Here is a 19,582-nt window from a genome sequence, read left to right as displayed (position 1 = left end):
AAAGCCCTCTGGTGGCTTGCAATGCATGATTCTTGCAAATCACTGGAGGAGTCTCTTTAGCTAAGAGGTAAAAATGCTTGTAGATTAAGTAGGATGACTAACAAGGCAGATATATGACACTCTGGGAGAAAAACATTTCAGTTACCACCTCCTTCAGTGGATCAGACATGACTCAGAGCCTGTCCTAAGACCATAGGAAGAGCCTGATGGATCCTGCCCTCACAGTGGCCAAATGGGAAACCCAGTCTTGTTCTCCACCATTCTAAGGTAGACCAGCTCTGTCCATGGAGGCTCCATTTAGCAATCCTAAGAAACTAAGAAGAGCCCTGCAACCGGAACAGGCCAAACAAACACCCTGTTCGGGCTCAGAGACTCAGCAGATGCAAGAAAAATCTGAAAACTCCCCCAAGAAGCCCCCATGCCATTACTGGCACAGCCAGGCCAGCCATTAGGTAGCCTTCCTCCTTCGACAGTCTCACTGTTCCCACTCCTCCTGATAAGCCCACTTAATGCCTATAGGATTTTATAAATGCAAGTTGTCTAATTATGGCTAATGAATGCTGCAGTCATGGATCCAATATCTCGACCGTTTTGCCTGGCAGGCACAGAACTCAGCTTAATCGCTTGGCTCCATTGAATAAAGTCCACTTAGCCTTAAGTGTTCCCAGACACACACGGAGCCCCTTCAAATTAAGCTGACGAAGCCTCGACTAATTGAGTGCTGCGCCTGATGAGGATAAATGTTTAGGCCTCCCTCCCAGCAGTGCTCCTTTGAATCGCCCGCTTGCCCTCTGCATTCCCCAGCCTTGAAAGCCAATGCCAGCTTCAGCCCCCCATATGCAGGGGGTAAGGGAGCCCTTGCAGTGTGGAAACAGAATGTCTGGGTCTCTGATCACCAAGGAACTTGGACTCTATTATGGCCTCAGCCTATTTCTATCTTAAGACCATGTCTCCTTTGGAGTGTGCAAAAGAGAAAGAGAAGAAACTCAACGAAAGAAAGAGGATGAATATTTGAATGGGAGTCTGGAATGTTTGACTGGCAATGCTATTATCCTGTGTTTTTCTTGCAAAGCTAACTTCTTGCAGTGTCTTATTAACCAGGTTGTAATAACTTTGTCATAAAAGCTGTTATGTACAATGACAAAAATCCACCAACGGCATACAAATCAATATGGCTAACCTGATCCAAAACACCCACCCACACGAAAATAAAGACCACCACAGCCAACCGCAAATGAATAACCACACCCTAGGCCAACCCCAACCTCTCTCACCACCAAAGGAATGCAAGTGAACAGCAAAGAACCTGCACAAGCACCGGAGACACCAAACCTTACATATAGTAAGTAAAATAGAAACATCGCCACCCGATCCCACCCCCACTTATCTCTCCCCCCCCCACCTCTTTCCCCCTTTTCTTCCTAAAGTCTCAACAAATGAAACTGATTTCTGGCGGGCTAGGGACAAAGGTGAGAGCTGTTTCCTAGTTCTGCTGGATCTCTCAGCGGCTTTTGACACCATCGACCATAACATCCTTCTGGACTGGGGGCTGGGAGCTAGGGGCATTGTCATACAGTGGTTCCACTCCTTCCTCCTGGGCCGTGTTCAGAAAGTGGGGGGGGGATGAGTGTTCAGACCCCTGGGCTCTCACTTGTGGGGTGCCTCAGGGTTCTGACCTCTCCCCCATGCTTTTCAACATCTACATGCAGCCGCTGGGAGAGATCATCAGGGGGTTTGGGCTGGGTGTTCATCGGTATGCGGAAACCCAGCCAGATGGGCGGGGTATAAATAATATATTATTATTATTTGTAAAAATGTTTCATGGAGGGGGGGAAATGAGACATTGCACACACTTTTGTAAATCAACAAAATCTTTAATAATAATAATAATAATAATAATAATAATAATAATAATAATAGCTGTTATGTATGCAAACACCCTATCAGCTCAGAAGAGAGTCTGGCGAGTGGGGTCTCCTCTGACACAACAGCTGACCTAAGCAGACTTTTATGCTAACCACAAGGTGAAGGCTTGATTGTTCTTCTGCTAGAGCAATTAGAGAAACAGTTGCCCTGTTTGGGTGGCCTTTAAAAACCTAAGAATAGCCTGGCTGATAGATCAGTCCAGGAGCCCATCTAGTCCAGCATCCTGCTCTCACAGGGGCTGCCCAGAATGTCTGTGGGAAACCTGCAAGCAGGGCTTGAGCCCAAGGGCAGCGCTCTTCCCTTCTTGTCATTCCCAACTGCTGCCTCAGACCGTGGAGGTTGAGCATAGCCATCGTAGGCAGTAGCCATCAATAGCCCTCTCCTCCTCCATGAATTTGTTCAATTCTCTTTTCAATCCATCCAAGTTGGTGGCCAACTCCTGTGGGAGGGAGTTCCATAGTTTAACTATGCGTTGCATGAATGACTTTCTTTTACCTGTCCAGAAACTTCCAAGCGTTCAGCCTCAGCTTTGGCCCCACACCTGTCCTTTGACCACAGCAGGGATGGCGGTAGCTTTGGGGCGGAGGAGCGTTTGCTTACCTGCAAACCAAATGGTCACAGGAGATGCCAGGAAAGCAAAGGAAGACCACCACCACCCCTCTGGTTGCTAGGCAACCATAACATTCTCTTCTCCCTGCATCCAACTGTCAGACAGAGCTGAAGGAGAGAGCCAGTGTGGTGTAGTGGTTAAGAGCGGTAGTCTCGTAATCTGGGGAACCGGGTTTGCGTCTCCGCTCCTCCACATGCAGCTGCTGGGTGACCTTGGGCCAGTCACACTTCTTTGAAGTCTCTCAGCCCCACTCACCTCACAGAGTGTTTGTTGTGGGGGAGGAAGGGAAAGGAGATTGTTAGCCGCTTTGAGACTCCTTAAAGGGAGTGAAAGGCGGGATATCAAATCCAAACTCTTCTTCTTCTTCTTCAAGGAAGGGGGCAGGAACAGAGGGGGATTATAAAGGTAAAGGTAAAGGGACCCCTGACCATTAAGTCCAGTCGCAGACAACTCTGAGGTTGCGGCACTCATCTTGCTTTACTGGCCAAGGGAGCTGGTGTTTGTCCGCAGACAGCTTCCAGGTCACGTGGCCAGCATGACTAAGCCGCTTCTGGCAAAACCAGAGCAGCGCACAGAAACACTGTTTACCTTCCCGCCGGAGCAGTACCTATTTTTCTACTTGCACTTTCATGTGCTTTCTATTCTGCCTTGGACAGACCACAGCTGGGAGTCATGTGTCTAGTTCTGAGCATCATAATTTAAGGAGGATATTGACAAGCTAGAAAGTGTGTTGAGGAGGGCAAGCAAGATAGCCAAGTGTCTGGAAACCAAGCCTGATGAAGAACAGTTGAGGGAGTTGGGGATGTTTAGCCTGGAGAAGAGGAGACCGAGAGGTGATATGAGAGCCACCTTCAAATATCTGAAGGGCTGTCCTTGGGAAGATGGAGAAAGCTTGCTTCCCTCTGCTCCTGAGGAGGGGAACCTGAACCAAGGAATTCAAATTGCTAGAAAGGAGATTCTGATTAAAGCTTTCTGACAGCAAGAGATGTTTGATAGTACAACGGGCCGCATGGGAAGGCGGTGCACTGTCCTTCCTTGGAGGTTTTTAAACAGAGCTTAGGCAGCCACCTGTCAGGGATTCTTTAGCTGTGGTTCCTGCATTGCAAGGGGTTGGACTAGATGGCCTTTGGGGTGCTTTCCAACTCTTCGGTTCTATGATTTGATGATGGTCTGGGCACATTGAACAGTGGGGAGGGCATGTTCTAGGCTCCAAGCCACAAAGATTGGGTCTGCAGAGGAGGAGGGCTAGCCCACATGTGGCATTCTTCATCATTACATTTCTGTCCCACCTTTTTCTCCAAGAAGAGCAAAGTGGGGCCCATGGTTCTTTCCCCATTTTATCCTCACAACAGCCCTGTGAGGTAGGTTAGGCCGAGAGGCAGTGACTGGCCCCCACCCAGTGAGCTTTGTGGCCGAGTGGGGATTCGAACCCTGGTCTCTCCCAGGTCTTAGTCTGGTGCTCTAACCACTACACCACCACTGCCTCTCCCTCTCTCTCCCTCACGGTACCAAACCAAATTGTGCATGGACACCTGAGATGAAACCTTCCATTAGGCACTCAGGATTGCTCGCTCTCCTCAAAAAGCCTCCTAGTTCCTTTGAAATGCTAAAAGCCCTCCTTCCTCAAGGAGGTGGACTGGGATGAGAGGCTTCTGCCTCCTGCTCCTCCTTCCTTTCCCCTGAGAGGGAAAAGCGTTCCCTGCTGTGGCGATTAGCTCAGGCTCCAGGCTCACCTCCGCCCTCGCCTGGGAATTCAAAACAGGCAAGAAGAAGAAGGGGAGGGCGGCGGCTTGTGGAGCTGCTCGCTGGATGACTCATCCCCCAAATGGATATCTCTTTCTCTCCTTTCCCTGCAAAAAAAGCCACGCTGCTGCTATTAGATGGAACCCCTGATGGGCAGAACTAACCCTGCTGGGGGGGGGGGGGGCAAGCCCCGGTATCCCTGCCTTTGCAAGGGAGCCCATCATCATTTCCGGAAGGAGGCATCGCCATCGCTGGGGGCGGGGGGGGGGGGGTAGAAGAAGAACTGAAGGCAAAAGACACAGGCTCAACTGGCTGATTCCAGCCCTTTATTCATAGACTCATAGAACTGTTGAGTTGGAAGGGACCCCCAAAGGTCATCCAGGCCAACCCCCAGCAATGCAGGAATCACAGCTAAAGAATCCACAACAGGTGGCCACTGAACTCTTTAAAAACTTCCCAGGAAGGAGAGTCCACTACCTTCCAGGGAAGTCCATTCCGCTGTCGAACAGCTCCTGCTGTCAGAGAGTTTTTCCTAACATTTAGTCAGAAACTCCTTTCTTTGCCATTTGAATCCACTGGTTTGGGTCCTCTCCTCTGGAGCAGCAGAAAACAGACTTTCTCCATCTCCCATGTGACAGCCCTTCAGATATTTGAAGAGGCCTGTTTCAAATGCAGAAGAGAAGATGGCCTTTGGGGTGCTTTCCAACTCTTCGGTTCTATGATTTGATGATGGCCCGGGCACATTGAACAGTGGGGAGGGCATGTTCTAGGCCCTAAGCCACAAAGATTGGGTCTGCAGAGGAGGAGGGCTAGCCCACATGTGGCATTCCAGAGCAGGGGTCAGCAATTTTTTTCAGCAGGGGGCCGGTCCACTGTCCCTCAGACCTTGGGGGGGGGCGGACTATATTTTTTGGGGGCGAGAGAACGAATTCCTATGCCCCACAAATAACCCAGAGATGCATTTTAAATAAAAGGACACATTCTACTCATGTACAAACACGCTAATTCCCTTACTGTCCACGGGCCGGATTTAGAAGGCAATTGGGCCAGATTTGGCCCCCGAGCCATAGTTTGCCTACCCATGTTCCAGAGCCATGGAGAAGAGGCCCCTCACCCCAAATCCTGGCAGAGAGCATGAACAGAGCCCCCCCCCCCCCAATACACACAGCAGTATTAAGAATAGATCCATCTGGTTTTGGAGCTGGGGTGCGAGCCCTGCAGATATTTTGGGCCCAAACCATCAAGGGCTTTGCAAACCATGACAAACAACTAGCCCAGAAACACCAGAGGCAACCAGGGTAGAATTTTGAGGCTGGTAGCTGGACAATCCCACCTCCCTCGCTCTTCTTATTACCTGGCAGCCACATGCATGTCCCCTTGATAGGCACTAGTAGGGTTGCCATATTTCAAAAAGTAAAATTCCTGGCATTCATGACATCCACAAAGTTTCTGGGCTTTCTTTAGGAAACCAGCCAAATTGTTGAGATTTTTATGCGAAAAAACCCAAACCTTTGAGCGAACCTCCCCCAATAACGTACTGACGTTGAAGCTTTCAGAGCTTCAATTCAGCAAAATTCCCCCCCGGATGTCATTTTTACACCCCAAAACTGGGACATGTCAGGAATTGTCCTGATGTATGGCAAGCCTAGGCACCGGCTATATTGTAGGGGATTGGACGAGATGACCCGCGGGGTCCCTTTCAACTCTACTATTCTATCATTCAATTATATTATGCTGCATCCAATTAATTAAAGGTCAGCCTCCATGCCAAGGATCATTTTCTGGCTGTGGCCCACAGCTGGATGCAATCAGGTCCTTGCAAGCCACATTAAGAGTAATTTTCTGGGCGTTCGCCAACATGCGGAAAGTGCCCAGCTGTGGACATCCTGAGAGCTGAGCTGGGCAGTCATTTATTCAGGGGCTCTGCAGTGCAGCTCTGCCCCCATGGAAAGGAGGCCCGTGTTCAAGGCTTGGGTCTCATGAGAACGTAAGAAGAAACTGCTGGTTCAGGCCAATGACTAATCTAGTCGATACGATACAATAATCTTTATTGTTATTGTCCCATACAGAACAACAAAATTGAAAAAATCTACATCAGACATTCCAAAACCCACAAGCCTGCTATCCCAGCCTGGTTAGCCCCTAAAAACTCTGATACCCCATAATTGAATACTCACATAGAGACTACCTTACACTGTGTTACCAAAATCGCATTTGGATAGAAACTGTTTCTCAGGCAGCTTTATAACCCTGTACCTTCTTCCAGAAGGCAGAAGCTGAAAGAGATCATTTCCGGGGTGCGCACTATCCTGCACCATCTCTGCAGCTTTCTTATGGCACCTGGAAGCATAGATTTGATCCAAGGTGGGAAGAGTGCACCCAATGATTCTCTCCGCAGTCTTTACAACCCTGGACAGCATTCTGTCTTCACACAGCATCATCTTCACACAGTGGCCAGCCAGAAGCCCCAGTGGAAAACTTGAAAGCAGGATGCGATCCCTCTCCCCTCCTGTGGTTTCCAGCATTCAGAAGCATTACTGTCTTGACTTTGGAGGCAGACCATAGCCATCGTGACTAGTAGCCATTGCCAGGCAAATTTGGGTCTCCAGCTGTTTTTGGACTACAGTTCCCATGATTCCTCACCACTAGTCCTGCTAGCTAGGGATTGTGGTAATTGTAGTCCAAAGACCAGCCGTTTTGGGGACTCAAGTTTGGGAAACACTGCTCTATAAGAACAAAGGGGACTGCCATGACTGTAACATGGGATCTCCCTGCTGAGTACTGTAGGGAAATCCTTTGCCCGTGAAGTTCTCAACAGATTACAGTCACTCACTGACAGGGTCTATCCTGAGTCATAATGAGGCTTTAGAGCTCAGAGGTTAACAGTTGACATGATTTTCTCACTGCAGCAGCTGCAGGAGGAATGCCCAGAGCAGAGATGCCCCTCATACATCGCCTTCATACACTTGACAAAGGCCTTTGACCTCAACAGGCAAAGATGACTTTTCACACCATTCAACAAGATTGGATGTCCACCTGAGCTCCACAAAATGACCATGTCCTTACATACCCTTGCAGAGGGGTGGGCAGCCAGGTCCACTTGCTCTGAGCCTCAGAGGGCTCAGCCAGCTGGGGAGCCCTGCTGGACTTACGCCAGGGGTCAGCAAACTTTTTCAGCAGGGGGCTGGTCCACTGTCCCTCAGACCTTGTGGGGGGGGCAGACTATATTTTAGGGGGGAAAGGGGGGGGAGAACAAATTCCTATGCCCCACAAATAACCCAGAGATGCATTTTAAATAAAAGCTCACATTCTACTCATGTAAAAACACACAGATTCCCAGATCCGGCCAGATTTAGAAGGCAATTGGGCCGGATCCGGCCCCCAGGCCTTAGTTTGCCTACCCATGACTTATACCAACAAGCCTCCCATCCCAGACCTCAGGCAAGGTCTGCACTGGCCTGCTTACAAGAGAACAGGCACTCTCTCCGTGCCATGCAAAATTTTATAAACTCTCTGGTGATTTCCAGACTCTCATCTCAGGACCATCCAGACTTGGCAAGGATGCTATTCTGCATTACAACAGGGAGATGGGGGGGACCCCACAAGCACATAATGGGCTTCTTAATTGCAGGATATATATTGCGGATGGGGGAGGGAGAGACTTCAGGGTCCTTATCACTGCTAAGGAAAGGATGATAGTTGTCCTATCCTTTTTCAGTGCTTAATTTTTACCACTGACAAATTCAGTGGTACCTCAGGTTACATACGCTTCAGGTTACATACGCTTCAGGTTACAGACTCTGCTAACCCAGAAATATTACCTCGGGTTAAGAACTTTGCTTCAGGATGAGAACAGAAATTGTGCTCTGGCGGCGCGGCGGCAGCAGGAGGCCCCATTAGCTAAAGTGGTGCTTCAGGTTAAGAACAGTTTCAGGTTAAGAACGGACCTCTGGAACAAATTAAGTTCTTAACCCGAGGTACCACTGTAAGTCACAACTGAATCACATGTTCCCATTGGTATCTGTCAGAGTGTCGGACTAGGACCTGGGAGAGACCAGGGTTCAAATCCAGCACTCTGCCATGAAGCTCACTTGGTTACCTTGGGGAGCCAGTCTCTGCCTCTCAGCCTAGCCTACCTCACAGGTTTGCTGTGGGGATTAATTGAGATGGGGAGAAGAACCACGTACACCGCCTGGAGCTCCTTGGGGAGAAAAAGGTGGAGCTCTCAAGGCAATAAATAAACACTAAGAGAGTGTATGGAGTCTCCTCCCGTGTCTTGAACACGGGGAAGAGGCAAGCAGAAGTCGGGGAGGGGGAGGCTGAAGTTGTGATGGAGAGGCCTCATTCTGCTCAAACCTGTGGAGCTAAAAATAGACCTGGCAGCAAGGGCGCATGCTGAGGAGGGGAGAGGGAAGCACCGGAGAGAATGTCAATGAGCCGCGCAGCTGACGCAAGGAGTGGCTGCGTTCTGGAGCACAGCGCCAACTTCCAGGGTGACATCAGGGGCTAATTCGGGTGCTGGTGATGCAGCTTCACTCCCAGTTCAGAGGGGGCAGGGAAGGAGGGGGAGGGGGAAGAGAGGGGAGGAAGAAAGGAAAGCTAAGCACCCCTTCTTTTGTCCCTGGCAGGGCCTACGACAGAAGGGGGAAAGTCAGTGGAAAGGGGGCATCCTCTACAATTTAGTGTGGTGGCATCTACACTTTGGAACTCCCTGCCTATTGAAATCAAGCAGGCGCCTTCGCTGTTCTCTTTGGGGCACCTGCTCAACACATTCTCATTCAGACTAGTTTAGAAAGCTGGTATGAATTTTGACCCATTTTATTCTTTTTGCATGCTTTAAGCTACTGCAATTTTCTCTCTCTTTGTTGTCTTATTTTGTCTTTTTGTACACTGCTTTGAGGTTTGTTTGTTTTTGCAATCAAACAGTGTATGAATTGAATGAAATAAATTTGTTTTATGTGGTTCTTCACAAAATGTAGTATTTCACTTTCAACAATTCGGATGAATGGGCTTCCTCCGTGAACCAAGCATTTCCAGGACTTCCTGGCTCTGTGTGGACATTTGCTCCTAACAAGTGCCCTGCTAGTTCAGGCCATCTGGCCCAGCATACTGACCAACCAGCTAGCCCAAAGCAAAGCCCACAAGCAGGACTGAAGCAGAAGACCACCACTCTCCCCTCCTGTGTCTTCCAGCAACTAGTATTCAGAAGCATCCCTGCTTCAGATGATGGATGCAGTGCATACCCATTGTGGCAAGTAGCCGTTGATAGCCTCTCCTCCTCCAAGAATTTGTTTAACCCCCTTCTAAAGCCATCCACGACACGGGTGGCACTGTGGGTTAAACCACAGAGCCTAGGACTTGCCGATCAGAAGGTCAGCGGTTTGAATCCCCGCGACGGGCTGAGCTCCCGTTGCTCGGTCCCTGCTCCTGCCAACCTAGCAGTTCGAAAGCATGTCAAAGTGCAAGTAGATAAATAGGTACCACTCCTGCGGGAAGGTAAACGGCGTTTCCGTGGGCTGCTCTGGTTCGCCAGAAGCGGCTTAGTCATGCTGGCCACATGACCAAGAAGCTGTACGCCGGCTCCCTCGGCCAGTAAAGCAAGATGAGCACTGAAACCCCAGAGTCGGTCACGACTGGACCTAATGGTCAGGGATCCCCTTTACCTTTACCTAAAGTCATCCAAGTCGGTGGCCATCACTGCCTCCTGTGGGAGGGAGTTCCACAGGTTAAGTCTGCACTGCATGGACTTTATTTTGTCTGCCCTGAATTTCCCAACATTCAGCTTCATTAGATGTCCGAGCGTTCTGGTATTACAAAAGATTATGCCCTGCACAATTTCATGATTATTATTATTTTATTATGCTGCTTCTCACTCATTTAACAATCTAGGAATCTAGACAGACTGCCTGTGGGCCTGAAGGTTCTATAAGAGCATCAGAAGAGTCCTCTCTGGATTAGGCCAATGGCCCTTCTCATCCAGCACCCTGTTCTCAAAGTTGCCAACCAGATGCCCCTTATGGGAAACCCACAAGCACAAGACCCACCCCCCTCCATGGCTTCTAGCAACTGGTATTCAGAAGCATTGCTCTGCCTGTAGAGGCAGAAAGCATTGCCATCATGACTAGCAGCAGCCTTCTCGGCCTCCGTGAATGTGTCCAATCCTGTTTTAAAATCCTTCCAAGTTTCTGGAGAGGGTGCAAAGCCCGTTTAGCCATTGCAAGCGGCCCATCGACCTTCCCTTTGAAGGCGGCTGTCAAGGGAGACACAAAGGAGGCTGCTCAAACTCCTTCAGGATGGAGAAGGTCACAGACTCTCCAGAAGCCCCTCGCCTCATTTTCTGCCTTGGGCAGACAAGGCGCCTCCTTCAGAGCTCGCTCCGCTGACGGACACAATGCCAGCCAGGAGAGAGAGAGAGCGAGCTGAGCGCCACTGGCGTCTAGCCAGGCCGCCAGGCTTCCAAACACCCTGAACTAATGTTTATTTTCCCAGAGCTATTTTCTCTCTCCCGTGCAGGGAGGCGCCTGCGCAGGGGGCTCCCTTCAAATATCACCGCTAGTGCAGGAGGCAAGATGCCCAGCAGACGGTGGCGGGAGGGGGCGCTCAGGAGCACCACCATTGCAGCGATGCAACTGGGGCAGCGAGATACAGAACGAAATTAAATGTTATTTGGGGGTGGGGTGAAAGCCACAAGGAGACAAGCCCCAACACCGGCACTGGTGGAAATCTGAGCCCCCCCCCATGGTGCTAGACTCCCATCCCCCATGGCCATTGGCCCTGGGGCAGAATTTTCCCCCCTGAATATCAGTTAAGGGAATCATAGAACTGTTGAGCTGGAAGGGAACCCAGCGGCCATCTAGTCTGACCCTACGATGCAGGAATCAGAATCCCTGACAAATTGTCATCCAATATCTCTTCAAAATCATCCCATGAAGGAGTGTCCACCACCTTCCCAAGGAGCCCGTTCCACAGCTGAATGGCTCTTACTGTCAGAAAATTCTTCTTAATGTTGATCCGGAATCTCCTTCCTTGTCAACTGAATCCATCGGTTCAGGTTCTCCCCTCTGGAGCAAGAGAAAAGAAGCTGGCTCCATCTTCCCACGTGACAGCCCTTGAGATATTGGAAGGTGGCTGTCATGTCACCTCTCTTGTCTTCTTCTCCCCAGGCTAAACACACCCAATACACCTTATTCCTCATAAGGCTTGGCCTTGACAATCTTTGTCAGCTAGCTTAGAACTAGAAAACCTTTCTATCATCAACTCGGTTGACCTCGTCTGCACACGTTCCAGCTTGTCAATATCCTCCTTAAATGGTGGTGCCCAGAACTGGATACAGGACTCCAGGTGTGGTCGGACCAAGGCAGAAGAGAGAGAAGAGAGAGACTTGCTCTTATACTCAAATCCTGTTTTGTGTCCCAGAGGCATCTAGTTGGCCACTGTGGAAACAGGATGCTAGATGGGCCATTGGCCTGATCCAACAGGCTCTTCTTAGGTTCTCAGGATGTAATCTAGCAACTTCTGGCAGGCCAAAGGTAGAAACCATCCCAAAACATAGGGAGACAGAAAGCACTAAATTTAGCTGTGAAAACCCAATTTGATATGGCGATCAGGGCAAAGGATCCTCCATTTCTTAAAGAGTCTCTCCCCATCCCCGCTACCTCCACGACTGTTCAGAGGCATCGCTGTTCTCCCTCTCCAGCCTAGAACTGCTTTTTACCAAACCCTGAAAGATTCAGGGATTCAGACTTGATTCTACCACCAAAATCAGGAACAAATCCTGCAAATGCTGATAAGGTTCCACTTTTCCAACCTCCCCATTCTGCCTTTTCTAGCGGGGGAATATATGCCCCTCCAACAACTCCCATCACCAGCAACTCCAGCATCACCATCCCTGACCACTGGCCATGCGAGCTACTGTGATGGGCTGGAGGGGGAGCCTGGCAACTATTCACACTATGAGCAGATCCACACCATACATTTAAAAAACATCAGGTGCACATTTAAAGCTCTTAGCAACATGGGACTTGTTTACCTGCAAAATCTCCTCACCCCATATAACCTACTTAGCAATGTCAATCAGCAGAACTGAGCAGTGTTACAGCTGCCACATAATACCTATTCCACATTTGTAAGCAATTGATCCTTTAGTATGGCAGTTCCTGCCCTATGGAACTCCCTGCCTCTTGACAACAGGCAAGCACCTTCACTGAACTCTTTTCAGCTAAAAACAGTCTGTCCAGATGTTTAGGAAGTTGTTGAGAGTCTCAATCTGTTTTTAGTCTATTGATATTTTAACTTTTTGAAAGTTTGAAAGTATTTGTTAGTTTTTCTTAGTGATTATATATATATTTGAGGGTTGTTGGGGTTTTTTTTTTACAATAAAGCAGTGTATAAATTTTATGAAGTAAATATAAATAAAAATGATGCCCCAACCTGCAAGAATCATGGTAACTGTAGTTGCCCCCTCAAATGAGTTTTGACTCCTACCATTCCCAGAATTCCTTGGGGGAGGTCATGTGATTTAAATGTGTGTGGGGTGCGCATTAAAGGTGGATTTGCCCTAATGGGCAGACCAGCAGCCAGTTTGGGGCCTTTTCAAAGGGAGGCTGGGATTCACAACTGCATGGGATGTGCTTCCCAGCTGGGCCACAAGAGGTCCCCACATGCAGCAGCAGCAGCACCAAGTCCCCAGGGTTTCCCTGTAGAGCTGAAGGCAATGCAATTCACCTGCCTCCTATTAAACCATCTTAAAAGTCTTTAAAATTAAATCAACCCACAGCACACACTAGAGGCTTTGGCCCTGAGCCCAGCAGTGGGCGGAGGCTGGCAATCTCCCCACCCCCCCAGTGAGTTCCAGTGGGAGGTAGGAGAGAGTAATTGCTCATCAGTCCACACCCTGGGCCATCTCCAGTCAAAACAAGCCTTGCCATTTTATTTCCTAGAGGGCTTTTAAAAACCCAGAACAGCAGTGGGGCAGAAAGAGAGGGGGTCGGAACGTGGCAAGGGGGTTTCCGTGGGGCTCCACTTCCTTGGGTGGGCAAATGTGGTCCTCATTGCCTTTTAAGAACATAAGAAGATGCTCCCGGATGAGGCCAATGGCCCAGCATCCTGTACTCACAGCAGTCAACCAGCTGCCCCCAATGGGAAACCCTCAGCCGAGACCCCAGCACAAGAGCCCTCTCCTCCAGAAACTAGTATTCAGAGGCATTGCTGCATCTGACTGGGGAGGGGGGAAGATAGCCACCATGCCTAGTTGACAGCCATCTCCATCCTCCATGGATTTGTCTACCCCAGGGCCGGCCCACCCATGAGGCAAGATGAGGCAACTGCTTCAGGTGACAGCATCCACAGGAGTGGCAGTTCCAGCTTCCAATGAATGCATCGCCTGGCACTGCTTCCACCTGGGAGCCCGGATCTGCTGCCTTCTCAGCAGCGCCACCACCAATGCTGTCTTCACAGCAGCCCCTCTGTGAATAGGAGGCCCTGTTAGTCTCCTCCCACCACCTATTTCTGAGAATCTTTACCCACCACTCTGGTTCCTGGTGTAGATCTCCACCCTGCCTTCTTCCCTGGCCGTTTTAGGGGAGCATCATTGTGTGGCGCCAAAATGCCTTGGGCCAGCCCTGGTCTAACCCTCTTTCAAAGCCATCCAAGTTGGTGGCCATCACACTGCCTCCTGTGGGAGGGAGTTCCGCAGTTCAACTCTGCTCTGCGTGAGTTGTTCTTCTTTCTTGTCCTGAATCTTCCAACGCCCAGCTTCGTGGAATGCCCGTGATTTCTGGTGCGATGAGAGAGGGAGGAGCATTTTTCTCTATCTACTAGAGAAAAGCTGGAGAATGCAGGAGGGGAAAGGGCTCTTGTGCTGCTTGCAGACTTCCCCTGATAGGCATGGGGGGGCACTGTAAGAACAGGATGCTGGACTAGATGGGCCACCGGCCTAATCCAGCAGGCTCTGCTCATGTCCTTAAGATTTCGAGCGAGTCGAGTGCATTTGCCTGTGATGGAGTTGGATACAGCAGGTTGGGCAGAAGGTGGTTTGGTGGTACATCATTGCAGGTCAGTCACACTCAGGAGCAGAACTGCAGAGCTTCCTTTGGGCTGCAAGCAGCCATCCTTACCTGCCTGTCTAAAGGGAAGTGGAATGCTGCCTGGGGTCTGTCTTTGGAGACGGGGGCTGCTGCTCTTTCCCCCTTTCCTCCTCTTGCCTCTCTTCATCAGGCAGAAACTCATCTGTGTCGACCAATGAGAGGGAAATGACCCCTTTATTCCGGTTAAGGGTTTGTGGCCAGAGGCTCAGCAGACTTCACCTAGGGACGACTGGTGCAGCTTAAGAACATAAGAAGATCCTGCTGGATCAGGCCAAAGGGGTGCTATCTAATTCAGCATCCTGTTCTCACAGTGGCCAACCAGATGCCCCTTATGGGGAAACCCGCAAACAGGACCTGAGCACAAGCCCAATTCTCTCCTCCGGTGGTTTCCAGCAACTGGTGTTCAGGAGCATTGCTGCCTGTGGAGGCAGCGCATAGCCATCTAGCCATCAATAGCTTTCCAAGTCCAATCCTATTACCAGTCAATTACTGGAGGAAGAATTCATTTCCATCCAAATTAACAGAAAACAGATTGAGTTGTCTCTCCCCCCCCCCCCGCCCAACACACACACACACACACACACACATTCTCTCTGCTGCTGCCATCCCCAAGGCAGGAGCCAACCACCCTCCTTTGCCCAGGCAGATTCCGCCTTCCTGTTCCTCCTAGGAAAGTTTGGAGCACAAGTGGTATTTCCTGTTCTGCGAGGTCAAAGCAAAACCCTTGGAGCAAAAAATAAAATAAAAGCCACATTATGTAAAGAGGCTCCCCTTCCTGAAAGCCCACAACAAGGATCCAGGCAGAGACTGGCCAGAAATCCCGGCAAAGTCAAAATGTGGCATGCTTTTTTCTCCTTTGCACTTTCGCCCAGGAGCTGTTCTTCCTCCTTCGAAACAAGAATCAAGGAGGAGGAGACAGCTAGTTAAAAGAAAAAGAGAAAGAAAGAAAACATTTAATAAAATGAGGAAGATGTCCACCCCCACTTTTCTTGTTTTGCAAGGCAGATGAGCACAGACTAAGCTCTTGACCTCTAATGGCATGAACAAGAAATGCTTTTTATAAATAAAATAGAATTACAGTGTTGGAAGGTCCCTCAAAGGTGATCCAGCTGAACCCCTGGGCAGCACAGGAAATGCACCCACTACTATAGCATCCTGGAGCGGAGATGGCCAGCCAGCCTCTGATGATGAGCCTCTTAGGAGCACCCACTACCCTTTCAGATCCAGCATCAAACAACTTGAGTCCAAATTCCTTTCCCTGTGGTTGGAATCCCCTGCATCAGGACCAGCCCTCCTGAAGACATCTGCTGCAGCCACAACGGCCTGGCCCCATGATGCTCCCAGAATCATCAGGTAGCCTGACACACTTGCACACTCATCCTACACCAGTTGGCTCGATCCCCATGAAAGCAACGGCTGGAGGTGGGGGCATCCTCCCCTGCAGCAAAAAAAAAAAAAGTGTGTGTGTGTGTGTGTGTGTGTGTGAAAAAGGCCATCTCTTTGCTACAAATGTGGTTCTTCAAAGGAATGACGCAGGGACATCCTATAACTGACAGCGAATGGTGATTGCACACTTAGGGTGCAAAATAATGAGATGGAAGATGGAGGAAGCCCTTAGCGTGAAACAGCAGCTGCTCAGAGATGAACCAGAGAGACAGAGTAAAGTTCTGGGAAACAGACCTCCTTGCACCAACACAACTGACCCCTTTCTCATCCCACTGCCCCCTTGCTTCCCTAAACTCCTGCACACTGCCCTATAAGAAACATTACTCAGAAGTCTGAGAAAGACAGCAATGCAATAACATTTGAAAGAGTAACAATTAATTGCACATTCATTCAAAATCCAATTAAAACCATTTAGTTTAATCAATTCAGCAACTGCAAAGCGATACCAGCTTTTCAAGGCTGATAGGCACTGACACCTCCAGTGCCCTCCTGGCACCCTCCCAGGTAATCCCATTCTCCCCCTTCCAGGGGGTGGGTAGCTGGGGTGTAACCACACACTTTGGGAACCACAGCCTTTGCATTGTGCTCCAGGGCCACAGCTCAGCCTTGTCCATGGGGGCTTCTTCCTCAATAGCAGGATGCCTGCATGGCTGAACTGCCCATCCAGTATCTCCTGTGACAGAGGTGTGGGGGGTGGAGAATAGCAGCAGGAGACAGAGCGGAAAGGGTCCCCAGATTCCCCCCTAAGCAGAAACGCCTGCAAACCCAGTTTCTTATTTCGGGATGCTCAGCTGGGAAACAAGACTACCTTTTACGACCCTGGCCATCTTGATCTCTGGAAGACCGACTGGTGGATGTGAGCTCAGCAAGCCAAAGACGAGGAAGGATCTTTGGCAGGAGGAATCTCTCCTCACTCACCCTCTGCTTTTTCGAAAGGAGGATCCACCAGGGGTTTGGAAAGTGACCCCCGCCCCAGCTCCAGACGTGAGCCAGTTTCATAGTCTGAATTTGTGGAGAGAGAGAGAGAGAGAGAGACTTGTTGGAAAGCCGTGGGGTGCGGGCGAGGGGGGGTTCTCAGTGGGGACTCTGCCTGCTGAGGGATTTGCCTCCTCCGTGCTCAGCTGTTACAAAGATAGCCTGACTTCCCCCTCCGCTTTAGTCCGGAGGAGGCCAAACCCAGTAGGGGCGCGAAGGCTAGAACTTCTCCAGCGCTCAGAGAAGCACGTAGCCATTATGCATCTACAAAACCCCCATCTCCAATTAGGCTTTGCATCAGGAGGGTGGAATTGAGGAGACTTAGAGACCTGCCAGCGCAGGCTTCCTTCCTTCCTTCCACACTCGCTGGAACATTTCCTCTGCTCAGGCTACAGAGCAGCAGCAGAATGGGCGGGACGCAACAAAGGAAGACATCTCTCCAGAGCTTTGGGGAGATACTGGCCCAAGGCAGACTCAGAACAGACCTGGCAAGCTGTGGCCCGGAGTGGCAAGTAGCCCTCTCGGCCCAGGCAGGCAGACCACACCGTGCTAGCCTGGATAGGCGTCTTATCCTCGCCGCTGCCACCAAAAGCAGCCCCACCCCACGCAGCCCCACCGTGGACAGTGGCCTCCTGGCTCCAAACCTTGCACAAAGCACCCACAACAGTGTCAGGAAGTCCCCTTGCAATTGCCAGAACCACAGGTCTTCCGCCACACACCCGCCAGCTTGCTCCCTGTCTGCTTAGTCAAGCTTCGTTCATTCCAGGAGCAGGGAGAGAGGGGATCAGCCCCACAAGGGCATTTTGCAACCCATGTGGGGGGGGGAGAGCAGAAAAGACGTCGGAAGTATTTATACACCGCTAAGCAGCACAATAATTCCACAGCAGCATTCAAGGAAGGATAAAACTATATCAGGTAAAAGCTGTCCTGAACAGATATGAGGCCAAGGAGTCAGCGCCTTTTGTAAATATAATATCTGTAAGAACATGGGGAAACGTCGCCCGCGTTTAGGAATCTGCCTAACTTCACGGAGCAGGGAGTTCCGCGGGGCAAGCACCGCTGTACACTGCTAAGTTGAATAGAGTGTTGGAGTGTTTCTTCTCTGCTTGAAAGAAAGACAGCAAAATTGCAGGAGAAGGTAAAAGTGGAAATCTCTCATAGGAGCTGCAAGGCATGGCCTAACTGAGATACAGAAGGCTGAGTGCTGAGCTCTGGAAAGAGAGGAAAATACAGTTGTTTGGAAGTTAGAAGAAGAGACTGTAAGACTTGGAGTAGCATGTGGCCATAAATATGTTGTAATTCCTCTATATGTTTCTGCAAGTAAAGTTTTGAATGTTAAAGTTTGGACATGGACTTAATTTCCAAAGAAGGGTATCAGTTATATACACAATTTGAGTTTCTTAGCTGAGATTTTGCTACTCTTACTTCAACATGCCTCACACCCTCTGTGCCAGAGTTCCCAGCTCACATCAATCCCCTGTGTGATTCTGTGCACATGAAGTGATGGGGTATCCAAACCTTTGGGGGCCAGTGGGCACATTTGTAGTTTTGAGGAAGTGCTGTGGTCTTCAGTCACAAAATGGCAGTCGTGGGGGGGGATGTGGGAGGATCGCACAAAATGTCTGCCACATCTAAAACAGCAGGAAAAGAAACACAAAATGGTGTGGGCAGCTGCTCTCATGCTCCCTCAGAGAGAGACGTCCTTTTCCCCTCTCCTCCCTTCAAAGGAAATGTCAAAATGTATGGAACAGAGACTCCCTCCCCACACACACTTGTCTCTTTGGGGCTGCATCCTTTTCACAAAAGCCCTGCAGTACAAGATCAGAGCTACTGCAGGAACTTTCTTTAGCATTAGGCTAAGATCCAAAGAGCTTTTTAGACACACCCGAGGGCTTAGGCATGTTTCACAGGATTTTTTTTTCCACTTTCCCCATTTGAACAGCAGCTCCTTCCCTCCCTCCTTCCTTGCCATTTCACAAAGTAATTTTGAAAGATGCTTCACAATCCAGAGAGGCTTGCTATGTGGCCTGGCATGCTTCTGACTCAGGACAAGGCCGTGTCGTATGTCATCCACAGCGCATAGTTGAACTATGGAATTCACTCCCACAAGACGTAGTGATTAGCAGCTGACTTGGATGGCTTCAAGAGAGGATTAGACAAATTCACAGAGGAGGATATCAGTGGCTGCTTACAGCCATGCTCTACCTCCACTGTTGGCGAACTTGTGGCCCTCCAGATGTTGGTGGCCAGCAACTCTCATCCTCCTTGACCATTGGCAATGCTGGCCAGGGCTCCTGGGAGTTGGGAGTCCAGCAATGTCTGGAGGCCCACAGGCTCCCCAACCCTGAATCAGAACCGGTCCAAGACCACCCAATGAGATACACTAGGATTTGTTCCAACTTTCTGCTCCAGAACTAGGAGACCTGTGTCTCTCCAGATGTTATTGGACTGCAGGTCCCATCAGCCCCCAGATAACCTGGCCAATGGTCAGGAGTGATGACAGTTGTAGTCCTCACAGGGTCCCTGCCTCTTCAGAATACCAAACTGGCTTCGGTCCCTTCCTGCAAATGTTTATCCTGACAGTTGAATCCATTATCCTAGTGTTCATGTCCTCCACAGCAAAAGCAGTAAGACAATGGTTCCTGTAACTTCCTACCCAGCCAAGCAATGCTGACATATTTTTATCATCAGCTTGACACCCTCCATCTGCAGACAGCAACTAGGATCCCTGAGCCCCTGGGCTCTGCTTTGCCGCATCAAGTGTTCTTTCACACTTGCTGAGTTGTCTGATGAATTT

General features: G+C 49.9%; 1 protein-coding gene across 3 annotated transcripts in view; it reads right to left on the bottom strand.

Moving 5' to 3' along the window:
- PITPNM3 (PITPNM family member 3) overlaps positions 1 to 16,652 on the bottom strand; it is a gene marked incomplete at its 5' end in the record, with an annotated part of 66,197 nt that extends 49,545 nt beyond the window's left edge. Inside the window, one exon of one of the 3 annotated variants that reach the window (XM_081843078.1) lies at positions 16,619 to 16,652. In XM_081843078.1, the coding sequence (XP_081699204.1) occupies positions 16,619 to 16,637 (19 nt within the window). Of the gene's footprint in view, positions 1 to 2,526; positions 2,574 to 14,394; positions 14,507 to 16,618 lie in introns of those variants that run through there. The other 2 variants (XM_081843077.1, XM_081843079.1) reach the window with 2 other exon arrangements.
- Between the last annotated feature and the right edge of the window lie 2,930 nt (positions 16,653 to 19,582).

Source organism: Podarcis erhardii (assembly GCF_964252035.2).
Source record: "Podarcis erhardii genome assembly, chromosome: 16".
NCBI classification, from domain to species: Eukaryota; Metazoa; Chordata; class Lepidosauria; order Squamata; family Lacertidae; genus Podarcis; species Podarcis erhardii.
Note: the sequence above shows the minus strand (reverse complement) of the source record. Positions and strands in the feature narration are given on the sequence as shown.